The sequence below is a fragment of the Gymnoscopelus braueri genome (genome assembly GCF_963280865.1).
Source record: "Gymnoscopelus braueri genome assembly, chromosome: 14".
Classification (NCBI taxonomy): domain Eukaryota; kingdom Metazoa; phylum Chordata; class Actinopteri; order Myctophiformes; family Myctophidae; genus Gymnoscopelus; species Gymnoscopelus braueri.
The window spans coordinates 18058309-18079650 of record NC_137619.1 but is presented as its reverse complement, the minus strand read 5'-3'; the positions used below and the strand labels follow the sequence as shown (position 1 = coordinate 18079650).

Here is a 21342-nt window from a genome sequence, read left to right as displayed (position 1 = left end):
AAGCACAATACTTGCTTGTATTTATTATTATTATATCGTTTTTTGTATTAGTTCCCTTTAGAGCAAATTTATTCAGCTGATTAATGGGCCTTGTTGTTGTTGTTTTATGCCCTTCCAGTTATCCTTACAGTGAAGACAGCAATCAGGGCAAGGAGTACATGAACACCAGGTGCCCCGCCTGGTGCGACCGCATCCTGATGTCTGCCTCCGCTAGAGACCTGGTTTTAAAGGTGAGTTTCATACACTAAAATAATAATTGAGTGAGGTTCCGCATCTCCTTTTTGGCACTGCAGTCTTCACAAGTGAGAGCTTTCGTTTCACAAAAGCTGGCTTGGTCAGCGCTCTCCGATCTCTCAGCCAGAGGCATGAGCAAGGCACTCAGCACCATGCAATCCCAACGTCTGTCCTCTCCGGTAAAGACTGACCAGTGGCATAAGGCCGTGTTCGTACTGGGGAAGCCCACTGTTTTGATCGTGCGTCGCTTAACATAAGAGCATGCACGCTCAGCAAAACCATCCCCAGATAAATGAAGATGTTTGTCACAAAAACAAGAATCAATTTTTCTCATTGAACCAACACATTTTCCTTGATGCATGTTTCTTCTTCCACCCCTCTGTCAGCTCACAGATGGTGGGATGAGTGGGTGGGTGGGTGTGAATATTCACTCATTTTCTAAGCCACGGTCCACACAGACAGTATATATATATCCCAGCACTTCCAGTGGACCCTGTCATCTTCATAAAGCCACGGATCTTTCTCTCCCTCTCTTCTCTCTCTCTCTCTCTCTCTCTCTCTCTCTCTCTCTCTCTCTCTCTCTCTCCCTCCCACTCTCTCTCATCTCTTTTATTCTTGTCTCCTCTACTGCCCCCTCCCCACCTCTCTATCTCTTTCTCTCTCTCTGGTCCCAATGCTGCAGGCGGGCTCAGAGCTAGGCCCGGAGTCAAATCCAAAACCCATTGTACCATTCTAAACCCCCTACCAATCTGCCATCTACCGCTTACTCGCCCTCTCTTTCTCTCTATCTCTCTCACTCTCTCTCTCTCTCTCTCCTCTTTCCCGTCCTCCTCTTGCAGTCTGTGCTGCAGTCTGTTCATTCTTAATACCCCTACTTTGTTTGCTGGATTATGTGAAGATCTGCTGTACAGCCCTGCAAAAGTTTTCTCAGACCTTATTGGAGCTATGCAGCCATGACGGACACACACACACACACACACACACACACACACACACACACACACACACACACACACACACACACACACACACACACACACACACACACACACACACACACACACACACACACACACACACACACACACACTCCTACAGCAAAATTTCACATACCAATTCCTAGCACATTGCAATTTGAAACTTCTAATTTGAGCAGTGGTTCTCAAAGGGGGACCAGGGACCTTTGGTGTTCCTTGAGGGTGTTCCAAATGGACCCTTATAGGTCTCTAACTCTGAGAGTGTACAAATGGAACCAAATGGACCTGTACACTCTCAGGGTTATGGGGGTCTTTGAAATAAAAATGTTTGAGAACAACTCATTTAAAGGAAGCTGTTAACCAGAGCATCTCGCAGCAGTGGAATAAGTTGCACTAGATACTTAAATCATCACCATTACAAGCAGTTAGTAAGTATTAAACCACTTTCAACCTGCTGTCCATATTTTGGGCATGTCATTGTTCGCCAAAAATAGCCCAAAAAAAAGCAAAAGTAGCATCTCTGCAAGCTAACAGTGAGCTTGTAGTAGATCAGCTATTTTCGCTATTTATCGTACATCAAATTATATAGGGCTTGTTAAGTTGTTATGGAGACTGGGCTTCTACGTGCATTGGACAACAGCAGCTTTCAAGTGGGGAGGGGGTGCAGTACTGTATTGTACAGCAACAGTCAGTACACAGTGGGGTGGCTGCACAGGAAGTTTGTCTTTCTTTTGTCCACCGCCAATGAGAAATTCCTTCCTGCTCTTTCTTCTCAGCGACTGACGCATCACAAGCGGGTTTTAAGTCTGCAGCCCATACCATAGTACAGTGGTTCCCTAACCGCGTGCCGTCAGACAAGTGCAGGTGTGCCGTGGGATTTTGCGACAACCACACATTATTGCAATATACTATCTGCAACTATACCAAAAGTTATGAATATTTTTATTTTGCTTTTATTTAATTTAATTTACAGCCGAAAATGTCAACATTGTAATTCATCTATTTTATTTGTTCACAAATGTTTCAAAATAGCAGATCTACTGTGTGTCGCAATGCATAGTGAGTTTGTAGATGAGCTACTTTCACTATGCAGCATTCAGGTGAGCCTTGACATTTTTACTTGCCCATTAGTGTGCCCCCTTGGCCACAAAAAGTTTAAGAGCCACTGCTATAATGGTCACACTCTGAATTTAAAAGTCAGTCAGAAGGCAAGTGCTGCCAATACAAGCCACCACGTTGGCTGTGGGGGTATTTGAGAATGATTATGACGATCCATAATATTTAATTACATTGATATTTTCAGGGTGATGCTCTTCTTTGCGTTGAACTACCAGTGCAACCATAGAGTGACCTTCAGTTTGTCACGTTGCCAACATTAGAAGCAACTGGCTCTACAGAGTCACACATTTCCATGTAACAGACAATCAGTGCATCGCAAACGTTGCCCCCAAATGCACACACTGCCTTTAGCGGGGCCACTGTTTGCTGTTTTTCTCAATTACCAGCTAATTGCTTGTAATATACGGGAACTAGGCAGTCTCCTAACAGTTAGTGTTATCACAGATTGGCTGATGATTCACTGGCCCCACACACACACACACACACACACACACACACACACATATGCGCGTGTGCACGCGCGCACTCACTCACCAGCTCTCAGTATTACAGATTGTTGGGACATGGGCCTGTAAACAGCCCCAGCGTGTGGCATCATCTATCATGGCACGGTCGGTTAACTCACCATCATGTTATTTTCTGCTTGCCGAGCCCTAACACGGCAAAGGTTGCCCGTTGGCTGTGGCGTGCGGCGCCGGCCCCGGGAGCGTCGGTAATGAATGTTTAGCCGAGCGAGCGCTCCGTCTCTGCCGGAGGGGCCCCGGGTAATTTGTTTATCTGTCTAAAGATTATGCAGGCCGAAAATCCACAATTTTATGCTGCCTTTTGTAAATTATCCAGTGTGTGTTTGATGAATGTATCCCCGGGCTTTGGGAGGCAGCGGCTCGTGTGTGTGTGTGTGTGTGGGGGTGGGGGGCGGGCAGGGGGGGGGGGGTGTATCTCACCAGACAAATAGCGAGGTCTGCCGGTGCGTAGCTCGCTAGAAAAGGTAGAGCGGTGGGGGGGGTATCCCGCTAGCGAAAGCACGCCGGGGGCGGCGTTGACCCTCTTCGACTGGCGGATTGGTTTGAAGTTAATTTGGATTTCACTTTATGGTTCATTCTCAGGCGCTCTATCTCTTTTTCTTCTGAAGCGGCGACAGCCACGGCTCACCTAGTCACGGCTGACGGCTCTCCACCAGCGTGGAGACTCTTGCGTTTGTGGGTGTGAGTGTGTGTGTGTGTGTGTGTGTGTGTGTGTGTGTTTCTCTGCGTGTGTGAGTATGTTGAGTGAGTGAATGGTGAATGTGTGGTGTCGATGGCCGTGTGTGTGCATCTGTGACAGTCTGTGTGTACATCTAGGTGTGTGTGTGTGTGTGTGTGTGTAGGTTGAGGGGTGCCTGGCTGTTTAAAAAGTCTTTAGTTCAACCAGAGTGGTGTGATTTATACTCTTCCCTCTAGATCCATGTCTCAGTCGGTAACACTTCCTTTGTTTGCTGAAAGTGAAATTGAAACATAATTTTCTCAGAATAGGCACTTGGATTACAGTGGGAGTGTATCTGGCCACTAGGAAAATATTGTCACAGTCGGGTGGAAACCTCCTATGTCCAAAACGGTTACTTTCCCGGCAATGGAAAAAAAAAGGACCTGCGTTCCGGAGGATTTCCTCTAGTTTTGCACAACTAAGTAGGGTATTCTTTCATGAAAAAAACATAAAAAGTTGAAATATGGAGATACAAGGTTTTTGCTCGACAGCAATGATATCCTCTTTGTACATTAGCCCCCGCCACCCTCACTTCATTACTATTGACTGCATTGCTCAAAACCTTCAAAGCGAAAACACAACGCTGTCTTCCTAAGGGCTGAGCTGGACTCATTTGTGCGGAAATATGTTACATTATATAATATTGTGATCTTGTAGATCGGCTATTTTCGGTACGCGACAGTATAAATCTAAAGCTTAAGAGCTGATTTAGTCCATTGGATGCTTCTGTTGTGCATAAATCACATGCAATGCCGCCGCAGATTTTCATGACTTTGTGATAACACTTTCATTGTATGGAGATTTAGCATTATAGCACCTTCATAAAGGGCTGGCGCGTTTTACGGCACATTCGCGCATGACAAACCCTTATTCAAAGCGGCGTCATTATATATTTATGCAAAATGATTACAACAGGCAGATTTGTGAATAAATTGTCCCCCAGACAAATTACATCTTCAATTTTAATGTGCCTGCAGGTTGACTCCAGTGATTTTTACCAGTGGCTGTCCCCACTGCTGATCTGCCCCTGTGTCATTCTGTTTAACCACTTTACACCTGGAGTCCCTATGTAGGGCTTGTCATTATTGGCACAAATGTTCAAGTATATATATATTTCTAAACAAATGTCACATCGCATTGTGACACGTTATGAGTTTGAATAACTGCTATTTTGTCCGGGTAGCTCGGTCGGTAGAGCACTCGCCTCTTGACCACAAGGTCATGGGTTCGATCCCGGGCACCGCCAACTCGGCGAATGAGTAGCACGGCTTGGGTGTGGCAAGTCGTGCGGTACGTACTGGGAGCTGATGGTAGGTGTCGCGCTCCACCTCAGAAATCCATCTCCCAGCGGTCTAGCGCCCACTGTAAACCTGTGATGTGACAATAAAGTTGGTTCTGATTCTGAATGCCTGATTTATACTTGGTTTCACTTTGTGTCGTGCACCGAAAATAGCCAATCTACAACCTCACAGCGCGTCGCATCGTGACGTGTTGTGAGCTTCTAGATCTGCTGTTTTTGGTGCACAACTAAGTATAGACTAGAGACACAGAAACTTTTTGCCTGCTGCTGTTCTGTACTGTAGCCACTGACAATCTTTATATAATTTCATGTATAGCTTACGTGCTGTGATTGTAAAGCTCCTGTGATGGTATCCATAGACCATGGGAACAAATTTGGGAGCGCATTACGATTCCCCTTCAGTTATCTCGGCTATGGCGAATATGCTGAGTGATGCTCTGACAACGCTGTAGTGTGACTGCTATCACAGAGCGATATTTGTCTTTTTAGCTGTTATAAAACATTGTTTCATATTTTTTGTATTGGCCCAATGGATTGGAACCAAATGAGAAAACCTCTACATCCTTTATAGGTGCTGTAAGTGAAATGGTTTGGTTAAACCATAAGGTCTTTTGTTAAAAAGTTAAAGCTCTATCTTCTGATAGTAATTGCTATAGTGTTTGTTCAATAACAGAGGTCTCCCTGTCTTTCCAGCTGTTTATTAAACAGAAAATAAATGTTCACGTGGCTCACAAATTTAATCAAATCAGGAAAGAGAACCCCACAAAGATAAATTATCAGCTTATGTTCCAATTCCACTTTTGTTTGCGTATTTATTTGTGTCATCACTTCCAGTTTCACTTGTTCTGTGTGAGTTCCCTCTCCTGATTGGATTGGGAAAACCCCTGTTACTTAATAGTAACTTTACTAATCGGAATATATAGTTCTTTAACACTAGTTTTAACAAAAGTATATCATCTCTTTAACATAATGGGGATACATGTGTCTCTCAGAACTGTACTGACATTTGTATTCTGTCTTTCCACAGCCTGACAATGAAGAGAAGTCTATAGTCTATGATAACATAGGGCCCAATGTCTGCATGGGGGACCACAAGGTAACTTTATTCAGTGTGTTTGTGTTGCCTAGTGCACTCACTGCTTCATTCTATGTTTGTTGGCTGTGTGTTTCTTTATTCACATTGTTGATGTTTTGGTGTAGTGTCCACTGATAGCTGTGCCATATGTGATTTAAGTGAATATTAGCTACTTCCATTTATTAAGTGAAACACTCACTAAAATATACAAAATTATTATCTTGACTTAATGTTACAACAAAGATTTTGCTGATTGCTTTAAAGTTTAACTACACAATAAAATCCTCAGTGTTTATCTATCCATGTGTAACTCAGAGAGGGTGCATTTGGTTGCATTTATAGTACCTCTCGGAGTTAAACGAACACTCAGGACTTTACAGTGTGAATGTGTCACATATGTGACCTAAACGTCCAGGGTAGAAGAGCCCTGCAGAGTTGGGGGGGTTTTCTGTCATGCTGACTGACTGTATTGAGAGTGTTTAACACGGTCGCTCCAGTCGACGGTGTCAGACGTGAGGGTCCCGGGGCTGAAAGAGAGGCGCCTTAAGGCCGCGCCGGAGGCCAAAGGCCCGCAGGTCTTTCATCATTACCTAGTGTGCAGTGGACGGTAGTGTGTATCTGTGAGGTGACCGGGGCACACTAAGACACTGCAGCAGCTCCGCGATCCCGACCCACACATTGCTGCTAAAATCACAGTTGGCTATGTTTAAAAAATGTCCAATGTTGTTAGCATGTGGGGGGAAGAAAACGCACGCTCCCCGGTATGTGAGTTTAACCTGTGTGTGTATACACAATAAAATCCTGAGTGTAAATTGAACTCTGAACGTACAATTGTAACCAAATGTACCCTTTCGGGTCCATTTCTTTACATTTTACACTATGAGTTACAAATACGTAGATAACACTGAGGGTTTTAATGCGTAGGCTGGAGTCACAAAGTGTGTGCGTTCAATCGTATGTATGCATGCAGGAACATGTGCATGAGTATAAGTACGTGTGTCTGTGTGTGCAATATATTCTCACTCTCAAATAGTGTGTGTTTGTGCACCCGCACATCTATAGTATAAGCTTTCACTTGCCCAAAGCGCATTCATAAGGCCTTCAACTTGTATGTTCTCACCATCGCCACCATGTGCCATCGCCCCCAGCCTGATGATCATGCCTGTGTGTGTTAGACCCAGTTAGCTTGTTGCTAACTATCATTTGTCTCTCTTTCCCCCCTGCCAGCCTGTCTTCCTGTCCTTCCGAATAGCACCGGGGGCAGGTAAACCTAATGCAAATAAGCACAACTGTTGTGTGGTGCAGTGATGTCGTGGTAAATATTAATTTTCTTTTATTGTAATTACTAACATTGTTTCAATTCATTTGCTTTGATTTATTTATTTGCTTTTTATGGCCTCAACCAAAAGGGCTTTTAAAAATGTGTTATGGTCCACATTGCCAAGTAAAGTGCAGCGATTGCAATGTCTGGTTCCCAAATAAATCAAAGCCAAATCCAAAAGGATTTACTCTCGGACAAAATCATTGCTGTCAAGAAAGTAAAACTATGTTTTGGACTAGACATTTTAAGACCTTTGCATATGAACTAGGGACATTTTAGAACAATGGTTCCCAAACTTTTTAACTCGAGACCCAAATGTCTCCCTGGGACCCAAACTAGAGAATAATACACATTGTTTTATTTTCACTACTTCTGAATTTCTTTGATTTGAATTTGAAAAAATTAAAATAGTTTCATACATTTTCAAATTTAATTTTAAATTTAAAAGTGTTTGACATTTGTTTTATATCTGAAAATGTTTAATTTTAGATTTTTGAGTGTGGAAACTCTTGAAATAATAAAATGGGGGGAGGGTATATTACCTAATGAGTCCGCGACCCAAAAATGGGTCCCGACCCACTGTTTGGGAAACACTGTTTTAGAAGTTCTATTCATTGTCTCATATACCAGAATGTATAAATTGCATTTTGGAATAAATCCCTTCATTTCTTTATGTTGTCAGAGAAGTGGTGCCAAAGAGGGGAGCAGATATTCTGTGAAGCGCCTCTGTGAGAACACAGGAGAAAGAAGCAGGACACCAATGCACATACATGCATGCACGCACGCACGCGCGTGCACACACACACACACACACACACACACACACACACACACACACACACACACACACACACACACACACACACACACACACACACACACACACACACGAACCTACGCAAACTTTTCAGCAGCGCTGACCAGTTGTTCTGACAGCCTCCATCCATACAAAAAAAAAGCAAAAAAAAAAAAAGAGGCAATCGTTCTCTCCACAAAACACTTGCTGAGAATGTGGACTGGCCGCCGAGAAGCCCCTTTCTCCAGACAAGATACACATCACTGACCTCACCGTTGCCACGCAACCCCATTCCCCAGAAGAAAAAAGGACGGACAACTCTCTCTCTCTTTCCATGTCACAGCCTTGTTTGTTGCCAAAACTCTAATTGAAATCAGTACTACATGACTTTAGACGATAACCACATTTGCAACTTTTTAGGTATGCCTCAACGTATAGATGCTACTCTTCAATGTAAGATGTTTTAAAAAAGAAAAGAAAAGAAAAGAAAAGTGCAATGCAAAAAAAGTTGTGTATCTATATTGTTAGATTTATTTGTACATGGGACAGTATAACATAGAGTTGTCAATGTTTTTTTTTTAGTGCCGGTCTTTTTTTTCTCCTTATATTTTTCCTGACCAAACTTTGTGGTCCCTTTGTTAGATTAGATGGATGTTTTCAGTTAGTTCCAACAGTTTTATCTATAATATTATGCTTTTTTTTTTCCTTTTTGGTTTTATTTTGAGTTGTGTGTTGTGTGCGTATACACACTGCCATGCCAGACATCAGTTGAGTCTCATTTTATATACTGTACTTTTTAAAGGAGATAATTTATAATTCTTACCAAAATTGTTATGCTGAAGTGCATGGAGACAGAGTGACTGTCTGGGTGTTCCTACAGCCACAGTGACCTTTGAATAGTAATTACAAGAGGCCAACGTGATTTATAACCTATCCAAGAATGTTTTAAGCAGTGCCATAGACCATGCAAGTATATAAGATATTGTTTCATACGTATATAGCAGTCTCACACATTATTTCATTATTATTCTTACTCTAACTTATTTCTATGTGATAATATTATGGTTCTGATTGTGATATTTTAGATAGGCTTGGGTATCCTCAAAATGTAAACTTTTTTGTCTATTTTTGTTACTGCATTATGGTGCCAAGTATTGTACACAGAAATGAAGTGTCTAGAGTTTAACACAACATACTTATGTCCAATGGATAAAGGTGTTGATTATAAATTGTAAAAGGAGAACGCTAAATGCGCGAAAGACCAGGAAGAATTGCTTTTTAATTTTTTATGTAGCCTTCGACAGCCTTGATTGCGACGTGGCAAATAATTTGCTCTCCTCGCTCGTTTAGAGCATTAAACGGCGATTATGGAGGGCTGTTGATGAAACGCCAACGTTTCTTTTTATTGATTTAATTTACTACACTACAGAGTTCACAGACTGTGTGAAGCCGTTAGATTGATCCTTGATTTTTCCATCTAAATCACTGCAAGTGGAAATGATTTTGTGCCTGCCGCAGCAGAATTTATGTTGTCTTGACTGTGTGATTTGGTTCGTAGGCAAAAAAAAAAAAAAAAGAAACTGCTTGTTTTTCCGCTGGTCATGTGATATAGGACAAGCCGCAGTTTTATTCACTCCTCTTATAAAGCAAATAGAGATTTTATTCTACCCGTTTGAGCGGCGTGGCCTCTTACTGTTGGTTATGCAGTTCTCAAGCAATAAAACCATTAGAACTCATTGGTTGTTTGTCTTCCTTTAGTAGCCTATTATATTGTTGATTATACCAGTGGTTCTCAACCTTTTCAGGCCTGACCCTCCAAAATAATCATATTTGATGAGCAGTTGGAATTGTAGGAGTTGAGGCATTACATTTTTGGTTCCACAGATAAATATTGTGAAAATAGCAGATCTACAAGCTTGCGGATCGGCTATCTTTCTCCAATGTTTTACCAGTTTGTATAGTATAGTTTGTTGATTACTTTTGATGCAATAATGGTCTTTTCTTTTCTTTTTTAGTTATTAAAAAATGCCTTGAAAGTCACTTAACTGTCATCTGGGGACCCTCCTGGGGGTCCCGACCCACAGGTTGAGAACCCCTTGATTAGACCTATCAATTAGCATATGGCCATTCAGACCATCCCTCAGCCTTCCTATTAAGAGGTAGCCTATGCCTGTTTGAGGCGTTTTATGTGCCCTGATATGCAGCTTCATTTGTAACTGCCATGTACAAGCAATTGAGATGACTTCCACAACACAGCCTGATTAAGTAGAGGCCAGAATTATAGCGACATATAACCTAATATAGCCCCATAGGCTATAACATAATGAATTAATTAATAGTACATTTAAAATATATATATATATTTGGCCAATAGAGTAACCTTGCTGAGACACAGCTACATGAAAAAAAATAACACATAACAACCTGAACATTTTTTCTGTTCCACAATAGGACCAAACATCCTTCCTCTAATATAGCTTATATATTTCAAAATGAAATTGTCCTTAATGTTGTCTCACTATATGATCAGGTGTAACCATACAAATTAAAGCAGCCTATATGCTTTCTTCAGGCTTTAGCCCAAGTAGCTAATTGAAATAAAAAGGCTACATTTCAGTGACATTGCAACAAGTAGCCTATAGCCCCTTGGCCCCGCCCCCGACCAAAGAGAATGGTTTAGGAGTGTTAATCTGCATCGTCATGTTTGTCAAATGTTCTCCGAAAACCTGACGTCCACTCACTGCATCATCTAGCAACAAAATGTATTTTTTTGTTTCCTACATTTGTATTTAATTATCATTTCAAAATATGAAAAAATAAAATCTCCCAAAAATGCTAAAAATGTCATGAATTAAAAACAAATTAAATGTTTTTTGAACAAATAAATAAAAATCTAAGAAATCCCATAAATTAGAAAACGAATGTTTTAAGAAGTAGTGAAAATAGCAGATCTACAAGCTCACGCATTGCATCGTTTGGGTCCGGGGCAAACATCTCTCTCTTTTGGGTCTAAAGCGCACTCATCACTCACTGCATCATCTAGCAACAAAATGCCTACATCTAGGCTACTTTTGATGTTTTAACTGCTTAAAGTTAGACCGAACCAACATTTCGAAGACACTTGAATTAAAAGCATATGGGATGGATGGGGTGTACTTCGAAAATGTTGAAAATATTTTTCATCCTTTATCAAGGTTTAATTTATCATATTTCCTACACCAAGAGCCCCTAAATGATAGTGTTTTAAGACACGAATATGTGTCAATGCGTTATAGCCTACTGTAGCTATAGTTGCAATATGATTTCATTTAAAAATGTTAAATCTCTGAACTAGCTAGAACAACGATGTATAATAGTCTAATGTTAAATTGATGGCATAGGGTTATCAGTGGTTCTAAAAAAAATAAAAAATAAACATCTCAAGGACCCCCAAAATGATATGCACTATTTGGCTGCGGACCCCCATCTCAAAAGTATTTTGTGCCAGGGACATCCAGAAGAAAATATTTGAGTTCAAAATTTAAAAAATATATATACATATATGATTTTCACACATTTTCAAGATTTCTCAAAAATATAAATATTTTTGAATAGTCAAACTATACAATATGGTTAAAGTGGTTAAAATGATTGTGACACTATATTAATTAATTTCGCCGGGGGACCCCTGGTACCCCTCCAAGGAGCCCTGGGGGTCCCCGGACCCCACTTTGAGAACCACTGGCATAGGGTTATACATAGTTCCACATCTACAGTTCCATGTGAGCGACATAGGGGGCGCACTCTTTTCTCCCACAGTTAAAGGAGCGTGAGTGAGCAGGTGTGTTTCACATGGCTTGATGGCTTGTGTTAAAACTTCTAATAATCCATTATCACAAAATACTGCCTTTAAACAAATGCTTTGAACTAGCCAGATGTAACTTATTTGGGAGAAAATGTATTACTATGGTTAGATAATATCTAATATGCCTACTTTAAATTCTAACATGATAAATCCCTTCAGAGCTGACAATTTGTAGCGATGAAGCCAATGGCCTAAACTAAAACACAAGCTTCATGTGAAAAGGGTAACAGGATAGGTGGGCACTAGGGACATCTGGGCACCTTGTTGTAAAATTGGCAATTTTGTCCAAAATGTAAAAAATATATATAAATATTTTTAAATGGTCTTAAGTAGGCCTAGTGTAAAGTATACGTGACTAGATCATGCTTAAACATTCGACAATGTCTAATATTTCTACAATTGCTACAAATTGCTTAAAAGCCTGTATATCCAGTAATTTTGGGGCATAAACAAGAAGTTGAAGGATAAAATTAAGTCTGATAATGATGTAGGCTACTGTGCATGTTCACATCATGTATAGGCTATACTTTACATTACTTAAGACCATTTTTCAAATGTTTAACATTTTGTACAAAATAGCCAATTTTACATCGAGGTGCCCAGATGTCCCTGCAGTGCCCACACATCCTGTATCCAATATAACCGTGAAAAGCTGTTGATTTCCAAAATAAGATTCCTTTGATGGTCCAAAGCTTTCTAAAACGACAGGACTCCTTGTCTCCTTCACCCTTCCATCGAGGCTCAACTAAATTGCGATATGTGGGCCTATAGTACTTGTAGACTGGAAATACAATTCAGTTGGTGGCGATAAACTGACCGCCTTTGATTTACAGAAACCCTATACATTCAAACAAAAACCCATAATAAAAAAAACTAAAAGGCTTGTTAAATAATTTATTCATAATACAAAGGTTTTTTTTCTTCCTATATCCTTGGGCGGAAGCAATAATACTCTTTTTTCAAACGATGGTCCAGTTTTTTTCTATTTCGGTCTGATGAGGTAAAACATAAAGTCCTTCAAATGAATTATAGGCCTAAAGAAAATAATTGTGTGGGATGATGTCGTTAAAACAAGCTTTTTACAGTACTATTTACAACATTTTGCATCTATATATACATTGTGTGCCGGTATTTGAATTTAGAACTGTAAAACGTCGAGGAGAAATTGGGCAACATTATTCTGCAATAATAACAAAAAATTAAGCAGTATATCGAGAGAGAAAGGGCATATTAAGCGCGTCAGGATTGCGGGAAGGAAGGGCTGGCACGTCTTGTTTTACATTGGTTTACAACATAATTTGGTAACAGGATAGGTGGGCACTAGGGACATCTGGGCACCTCGATGTAAAATTGGCCATTTTGTCCAAAATGTTTAAAAAAAATATATATATGAAAAATGGTCTTAAAGGGATACTTCACTTTCGGGCCGGGGACACATTTAAAAAAAATATTAAAAATAAATGAAAAAAGTTATGGAAAATTCATGGCCCCCTCACGACACGCAGTGTCCTACTAATGTGTGAGGGGGCCATGAATTTTCCATAACTTTTTTCATTTATTTTTAATATTTTTTTTAAATGTGTCCCCGGCCCGAAAGTGAAGTATCCCTTTAAGTAATGTAAAGTATACATGATTAGAACATGCTTAAACATTTGACTATTAAGGTATAATGTTTCTACAAAACCTGTACATCCAGTCATTTTGGGGCATCAACAAGAAGTTGAAGGATAAATTAAGTCTGATAATGATGTACCGTGCATGTTCACATCGTGTATACTTTACATTACTTAAGACCACTTTTCAAATATATATATTTTTTTACATTTTGGACAAAATAGCCAATTTTACATCGAGGTGCCCAGATGTCCCAAGTGCCCACCTATCCTGTATCCCATAACTTACTCAGTAAAAAATATATATACATCTCACTTACATTATTATTATTTTTCGTCTTTAGGCTACAACACAAACCATTCATTCCTCTCCCACCACCACCACCATCATCATCATCATCATCATCATCATCATCAGCGCCTTGTCTCGCCTTTAGGACAAAATGATACCCTGGTTAAGTTAAGCTTTAGAAGCGTCAGAGGAGTCTGTAAAGGTCATAAATGTCATCATCACAACGTGTCCGAGCTGTTGCTGCACGGACTGACCATCAGGCCCAAGTTCGTGGCCTTGTGCTTTTTTAGGAGTCTCGTGATTTTCTCGTCGTCGGAGTTGGGGTCCAGCGGCTTGTTGTACTCGTCGTCGTCCTCGTTGTCCGAGCTCTCCTTCATCTTCTCCGTCTCGGAGTCGTGCTTCTTCTTGGCCGTGGCCATCTCCGCTGCGTGCCTCTTGCGCCACTTGGTCCGTCGGTTCTGGAACCACACCTGTTAGAATAAAATGGACAGAAAGAGAGCTTGTTAAGAGATGTGTTGCTGGGACAACAGGTCCAATATTATATCACTAAAGCAAGTAATGTAGCAAGTTATCCCACTCTGAATAAACTTGAAAAATGCAACCAGTGCAATGACACTATATTCATTGTGAATACACTGAAAGAGTGTTAATTTAATTGTGTAGGCTACACTCTCGGAATTAAATGAATACTGAAGATTTTACTGAATAGGAATAATATTAATAACTATAATAAAACCATCATCATCATAATTAATAACAATAATAAAAACCATCATCATAATTAATAATAATAATAAAAACCATCATCATCATAATTGATAATAATAATAATAATAATAATAATAATAATAAAAACTATCATCATCATAATTGATAATATTAATAATAATTATAAAAACATTATCATAATTAATAATAACAATAATAAAAACCATCATCATAATTAATAATATAATAATCATAATAATGTCTTGTTTGGGGTTGTCTAAAATAAATATGTAAAATAAAATAAATTACTACTGTTTTTCAAATAAAACTATTGAACTACAATAATATAACTAGTAAATAAAACATTAGTAACACAACAGTACCTTGACTTGACTCTCGGTCATTCCTAAAGAGTAGGCCAGTCGGGCTCTCTCTGGACCAGCCAGGTATTTTGTCTGCTCAAAAGTTTTCTCCAGTGCAAAGATCTGCTGCCCTGAGAACGTGGGCCTGGAATGTTTCTTCTTGCCGTCCTTGTCCAGCATTATGTTTCCTTGAGCTATAGAAATAAGACACAAAATGGTTATTATGGGCTACATGTAAACAATTAGCACTTTAGACGGCAGCTTAATTAGCAGTTCGTGGTGTTAATGTCGTCGGTAACCTTATGGAAACATAGCTATATGTGATTTCTCAGAACTACACGGTGTTGTCTGAGTTTTCCAAAAGTTTCAGACCTATAGCGCTCACTATTTTTAAAGTGAAACTGTGGATTTAATTACACGACCAACAGTTCACAGACAGATCCAAGTTATTAACTCTACAATTTTTTTGTCATAATTCTTGAGCGAGTATTTATTTAGTAATCGAGTAAAAAGCAAAAAGGGTCACAACCTACCCCGCCCTCCCCTATAGCCTGCCCTGTAGGTTATTGCATATTGAATTCAAACTGGGAAACCACCAAGGAAGACAACAATGCAAAGCTATTTGCCTGTCAACAACACACAAAACAAGAAAAAAGTAATCTATCACAAATCTTGTTTTTTTTTCTCCCCAAACATTGCACAATACAAGACACAACAACCCAGGCCGGCCCGGGGCATCTGGACAAGTGGTTCCCAAACCATGGGTAGGGACCCAAGTGTGGGTCGTGGACCTATTTTTGTGGGTCACGAGTAAATATCTTCTTATTTTTTGTTCCCTAAATTTTGTCATTAACTATTATTATTTTAAAAGATTTTCTAAAGATGTCCACAAAAAAAATGCACACATTTTCATTAGTTGAAAACAAAGTACATGAATAAAATACAAAATAATTGAAGAAATTCCCTAAATTAATTTTGTTTTAAGAAGTAATGAAAATAGCATTGTGAGCTTGTTTGGAGTCCCGGGGCAAACGTCTCATTTCTCTTTTGGGTCTTGAGCTAAACAGTTTGGGAACCACTGATTGAGACAGACAGAGAGAAGAGAACAGAACAGAACACAACAGTGAACAACAACACTTACATGGACAGGACATCCTCGGATCCCTCCACGGAGAACTTTGCATTACTCCCGGCCAGAAAATGGGCGCCCTGCCCGGCAGCTCTGTGAGGGGTTTGGGGGTATACCGCGACACGGCCGCCGGGTTGAAGTACATCCCCGCAGCGGTGGCGGCGGCCAGGCCGTTTATCCTGGGGAAGCCCGAGAGGAACTGGCCGGCGTGCGTCAACTGTCTCCCCAAGATGTCGCTAATTCCATGCGGGGTCCCGAGGGGGAGCTGCGACAAATGTGCGTTTAGTTGCGAGTTTAAGTTGGTGAAGGACGGCGCCTTGAAGCCCGCGGGGTTCTGCTGCAGCGTGTAGGGGAACAGGGACGTCTTCATCTCGGTCATGTTGTGCAACGCTGCCAGCGGCGTGCTGCCCAGGACGAAAGCACTCTGCCGGTTAGCGTCCATCTGCCCAACCGCTAACATTGGTGTGCATGGACCTGCACCAATTTTGTGAGAACAAAAAAAAACAAAACAAAACAAGAAAAAATAAAAATGAAATAAAAAGGATTACAGGACCACTTCGCCGTTTTTTCTTCAAATATCCCGTGGAAAGTATAGCGCACTTTAAAATGCTGAAGTTGAGAGAAAAACCGCAGGGAAAACTTCTCTCTTGGGAAAGTGTTGCGTTCGATCAAAAAGCGTCTCCGTGTGAGTGCGTCCACAGCAGGAATCCACTCGGAAGTCGGACGATCTGATGATGCTTTTTAGTGCTTTTGATGGTGACCATAAGGGTCGGCTTTCTTGGTAAATTGACTGGCGCTGTGGTGTGAGTGAAGCAGGATGCACTGATAACAGCGCAGCCACCTGCAGGCTGCATATCTCCCATTGGATAACGTTGAGTGAAGCGGCGCCCTGATTGGAGGGCATAGAGGCGACCGCTTTGCATGCGCGTCCCTCGGACAAAAGACACACTCTATTAAGATCGTATTGTGCTGCTATTAATGATGCGTCGCATACCGCTAGAAATCATTGTTTCAAGATCTGACAAAAAGATATATTTACATTATAGCCCATTACCGCTGACAATGTAAGTATATTAAACTCGATACCCGCACGGCCAGGGTGAAGGATGATAGCATTGTTTCCAGCGAATTGATGGAGATAACAACAGATAAGATTGCGCATTTCAAAGAACACCAACCCTATTACCGTTAGGTTATTTAGTGGAGACGACTGTATAGCCTAAATATGAGGAATTAGTAGGCTGCACCATAGAATTACTACTTTTAAAACGATATATCTGATCACTTTTTCATGTCAAAATTCTTAGTCTAATACTATCAATATTGTATTTGGCTCCTTCTTTCCTTATATATTCTAACCTATAGCATATACCTCGGACGACTTATGACAACTTTTGAACCAGTTGTTGGAATAGCCTATACGATGACCATATTCTGTGGATTTTGTTATGGGCGTGCGGCCTCATAAAATAATTGGAAGGGCAATTGCTTACACTTTTTTTTCTCGTCTGCTACATTTTTATTAGATTGTGTAGTCTATTGATATATTATTCCTCTGCAGCAGAGAAATAATCGGATAAAAAGCAAATCCACTTTTTATGTCACGCATCTGACTAAAACTATGCTTTGTTCATTAGGCTAGAGGAAAAATAATCCATGACGGTTTCATTTTTTTAAAAGAGTGAAATAATCGCTCTCCTCGTTTATCGTGGTATAGCCTAGTGGGCAGTGGTTCTCAACCTGTGGGTCGGGGTCCCCACATGATTTCATGGGGGGGGGGGTCTCCAGATGACAGTGAAGTGACAATTTAAGGACTTTTAAGACCTTTTTAATTCCTCAAAAGAAAGAAAAGAAAAAGACCATTAATGCATCAAAAGTAATCAACAAACTATACTATAGAAATTGGTCAAACATTGGCCAAATTGTCAAATAATAAAAAAGAGGCAAAAAAATTGTGAAAGTCGCAACATGAGGTGTCAAAGTCAAACAAAATGTAATGCCTCAACTCCTACATTCCAAGTGCTTGTCAGGGTGGGGGTCCCCAGTTCAAATATGATTATTTTTGGGGGGTCGCGGCCTGAGAAGGTTGAGAACCACTGGTCCAGTCTGCCGTATTATGGCCAAACTAAAGTCCAAGGGAAGCGCTTGGCACCAGACGTCATCAAATTGAGTGCTGTAGTAGCCATGCAGCCACAGTGTTCATATTTTATGGAGATGTGAGGACGTTGTAAGAATGAAATATGACCACCTTAGCATCTGAAAGGCTCCAGCAAATGCACCTTGTTGCCCATTTGATAAGGGCGGAAGAAATGATGTTGATTTAAAAAAATGAGATTCACAATTTTTGTCTGCATCATCTGTTTAAAGTAAAGTGGTGTATATCACACCGCCCCCAGCCCCCATGCCCCCACAAACGGAAATATTTCCTGTCAATTTATGTAGGCATATCTATATGCATTATGTTTACATCCTCCTAATGGATTATTTAATTGTCTCATTCTGGGATCATGTTCTAAAACGTCTTTCTTAACTGGAAAATCATAACTCCTCATAGTTAGCTATATATATATATATATATATATATATATATATATATATATATATATATATATATATATATATATATATATATATATATATATATACACACACACACACACACATTTTATAATCACGACTTTAGATGACTGGCACATTTTCTGTGGCCCATGTAGCAGTCACCAAATTTCTGTCATTTTAAACCCATCGTTTTTCAATTGAACATGATGATTCATTAGAATCTCGCAAACAATTTACATACAGTTTACTTTACTTGGTTAAACTGTTCAACTCAAATTTGCCGTGAAAAAAAGTTGGAAGAAGTTTGTGACGAAAAATTATACAAATGTAAAAACAATTGCATTCAATTATTCACTCACTGATGTAATTAATCAAATTACTCACTGTAGACAGATCTTTGGTAAATAAGTCACACCTAATAGCCTATTGGTTTAGATACAATTAAAAGTCTAATCATATTTTCTTTTTAATATTTTAAGGACAATTTTTATTTCCATCAGGTGTGTTAATTTATTGCCTTGTGTTTTGTGTAAATTTCAGTTCAGACAATAAATATACAAAAAGTGAAAACCAATGGTAATCAATTATCCACTAAATCTTTATTCAGATTTTGAAAGCCATCAAACATAATGCAATGCTATTTTGTTGGAAGCATATAATTTATGATTTTGAATACTGGCCCATGGACAGCGCACATTTACAGATTGAAATAAAAAATAGCTTAATAAGCAAGGTATCTGATTCTGACCTTGACACTATGATACATTATACCAGTGGTTCTAAACCTTTTCAGGCCGTGACCCCCCAAAATAATATTTGGGGACCCCCCACCCTGGCAAGCACTTGGAATTGTAGGAGTTGAGGCATTTAGTTTGACAGTGACTCTGTCTGTTCCACAGATAAATATTGTGAATATAGCGGATCAACAAGCTCACAAGGCCTCCCTTGCGAGGTATTATAGGCTTGTGTAGATCAGAAATACATTTTTTTTGCCTCTCTTATATTACTTGACAAGTTGGACAATGTTTGACCAGTTTTATAGAATAGTTTGTCGATTAACCTATACCTTTGATGCAGTAATGGTATTTATTCATTTCATTTAATTCCCCCCCCCCCCTTTTTTTTTAACGCATTAGGTATAGCTTAGTCCTTAAATTTTCACTTTACTGTCATAAAAAAGTAATATGGGACTCTGGGGGTCCTGACCCACAGGTTTAGAACCACTGCATTATACAGTAACAGAGAAGATAGGTGTGTCGTTGCCCCGGTCTGTTCCGGCCGAAGTTGTGAACAAAAAGACGGTTGTTAAAAGTCATGAGACCTGGTCAGAGTCACCGTGGCATCATTTCCAATCAGAAAACACTGTTTCCTCATCATTATGCCGTGATAAAGCAATTGGCTAATTATTAATAGAGTCTGCAAATAAATCAATCTGCAATGGCAAACAAATTAAACACTTTTACACCATTGTGGTCAAATGGCTTTTTGACAGCTTCCACTCAATGCGACCAGTATAGTATTTAGTAACAGTCACATTAACTTTATTCTCCTTTTATAATCTAGAACAATTGTGAGTAGTATCCACTAACCTACCTGTAATTCTTTTTTATTGAGATCTGACCGTTTTAGAGGTAAACTGACAAGATTGGTTAGGCCTGCCTGTGCCTGCCTTCTTAAAACGTATGGCTGAATGTGATTCATGGGTAGGCGTACATCATTTGGACAAGAGCACCATCTGTTGGCAAAAGCATACAATTACAGCAAGGGTAAATTAGGTTAGGCTACACGCGGGCAGCCTAAAAATGCGGTGGTTCTCAAAGTGAGGTCCGGGGACCCCCAGGGGTCCTTGAGGCTTGAGGGGCTTCTGGGGGGTCCCCAGAATAAATGATGGATAGTTAGGAACCAAATGGACCATTTTGTGGCTGTAACTCTGAGAGTGTGTATTATGTGTATACAAATGGAACCAAATGGAGCCTTACGGTCCATTTGGTTCCATTTGTACACTCTCAGAGTTATGGTGGTCCGTGATCTAATGCAGGGGTTCTCAAAGTGGGGTCCGGGGACCCCTATGGCCCTATATAGATCAGCTATTTAAAAAAAAATCTTGACATTCTTTAAAATGTTTGAATATATATATTTTTTGATTTTTTTTTAACACCACAAATCTTGTATGGGGTCCTTGGCAGATGGGGGTCTGTGGCCAAATACACATTAATTCAGGGGTCCTTGACAAAGTTTGAGAACCACTGGCCTAATGTCTGTGATGGTTTTTTGATTGATCATACTTTATTTGCAATTTGTAGCTATGAGGTACGGTTGGAGGTTGGTTCTAAGACTAAACCCATCCATGCTTTGGTCCCTGTTTTGATTCTAAGCTCTTCACTGGACAGTCTGTTTGTGCTTTAGAGCTCATTTATTTTTGAATGAATGTAGGGAAAACCCAATGTCAGTAACCATGGCATATTGGGCCTATTGACGATAATATGCTATAGCAATGCCTATTGGCTTTATTTTGAGCCATGTATGGGCCCAGTATGTATAGCTCTTCTTCTTCTTCTTCTTCTTCTTCTTCTTCTTCTTCTTCTTCTTCTTCTTCTTCTTCTTCTTCTTCTTCTTCTTCTTCTTCTTCTTCTTCTCATGTGGGCACGATACATTCATGGCGTTAACCTCTTACCTCCAAATGTTTTTATTTATTAGTTTGTTTTTCAGAAAAGATATGTCATAATTTATTTTAAATAAATGCAAGTAGCTTTCAGACAACAGATAAAAAA

The 21342-nt window shown here is 39.9% G+C and overlaps 2 protein-coding genes across 2 annotated transcripts in view; one reads left to right on the top strand and one right to left on the bottom strand.

The window, feature by feature from the left end:
• inpp5a (inositol polyphosphate-5-phosphatase A) overlaps window positions 1-8158 on the top strand; it is a 123362-nt gene extending 115204 nt beyond the window's left edge. Inside the window, exons 13-16 of the mRNA XM_080450381.1 lie at window positions 119-230; window positions 5900-5968; window positions 7175-7262; window positions 7951-8158. Of these exons, the coding sequence (XP_080306507.1) occupies window positions 119-230; window positions 5900-5968; window positions 7175-7255 (262 nt within the window). The 3' untranslated portion in view covers window positions 7256-7262; window positions 7951-8158. The remainder of the gene's footprint in view (window positions 1-118; window positions 231-5899; window positions 5969-7174; window positions 7263-7950) is intronic.
• Window positions 8159-14031: 5873 nt separating this feature from the next.
• On the bottom strand, window positions 14032-16547 carry nkx6.2 (NK6 homeobox 2; the record flags this gene model as incomplete). The annotated part of the gene is made up of 3 exons (XM_080449803.1): window positions 16025-16547; window positions 14905-15077; window positions 14032-14283 (listed from the first exon to the last, which is right to left on the bottom strand). Exons 1-3 carry the CDS (start codon window positions 16470-16472, stop codon window positions 14032-14034), a joined length of 873 nt encoding a protein of 290 aa, XP_080305929.1. The 5' UTR covers window positions 16473-16547.
• Window positions 16548-21342: the final 4795 nt, after the last annotated feature.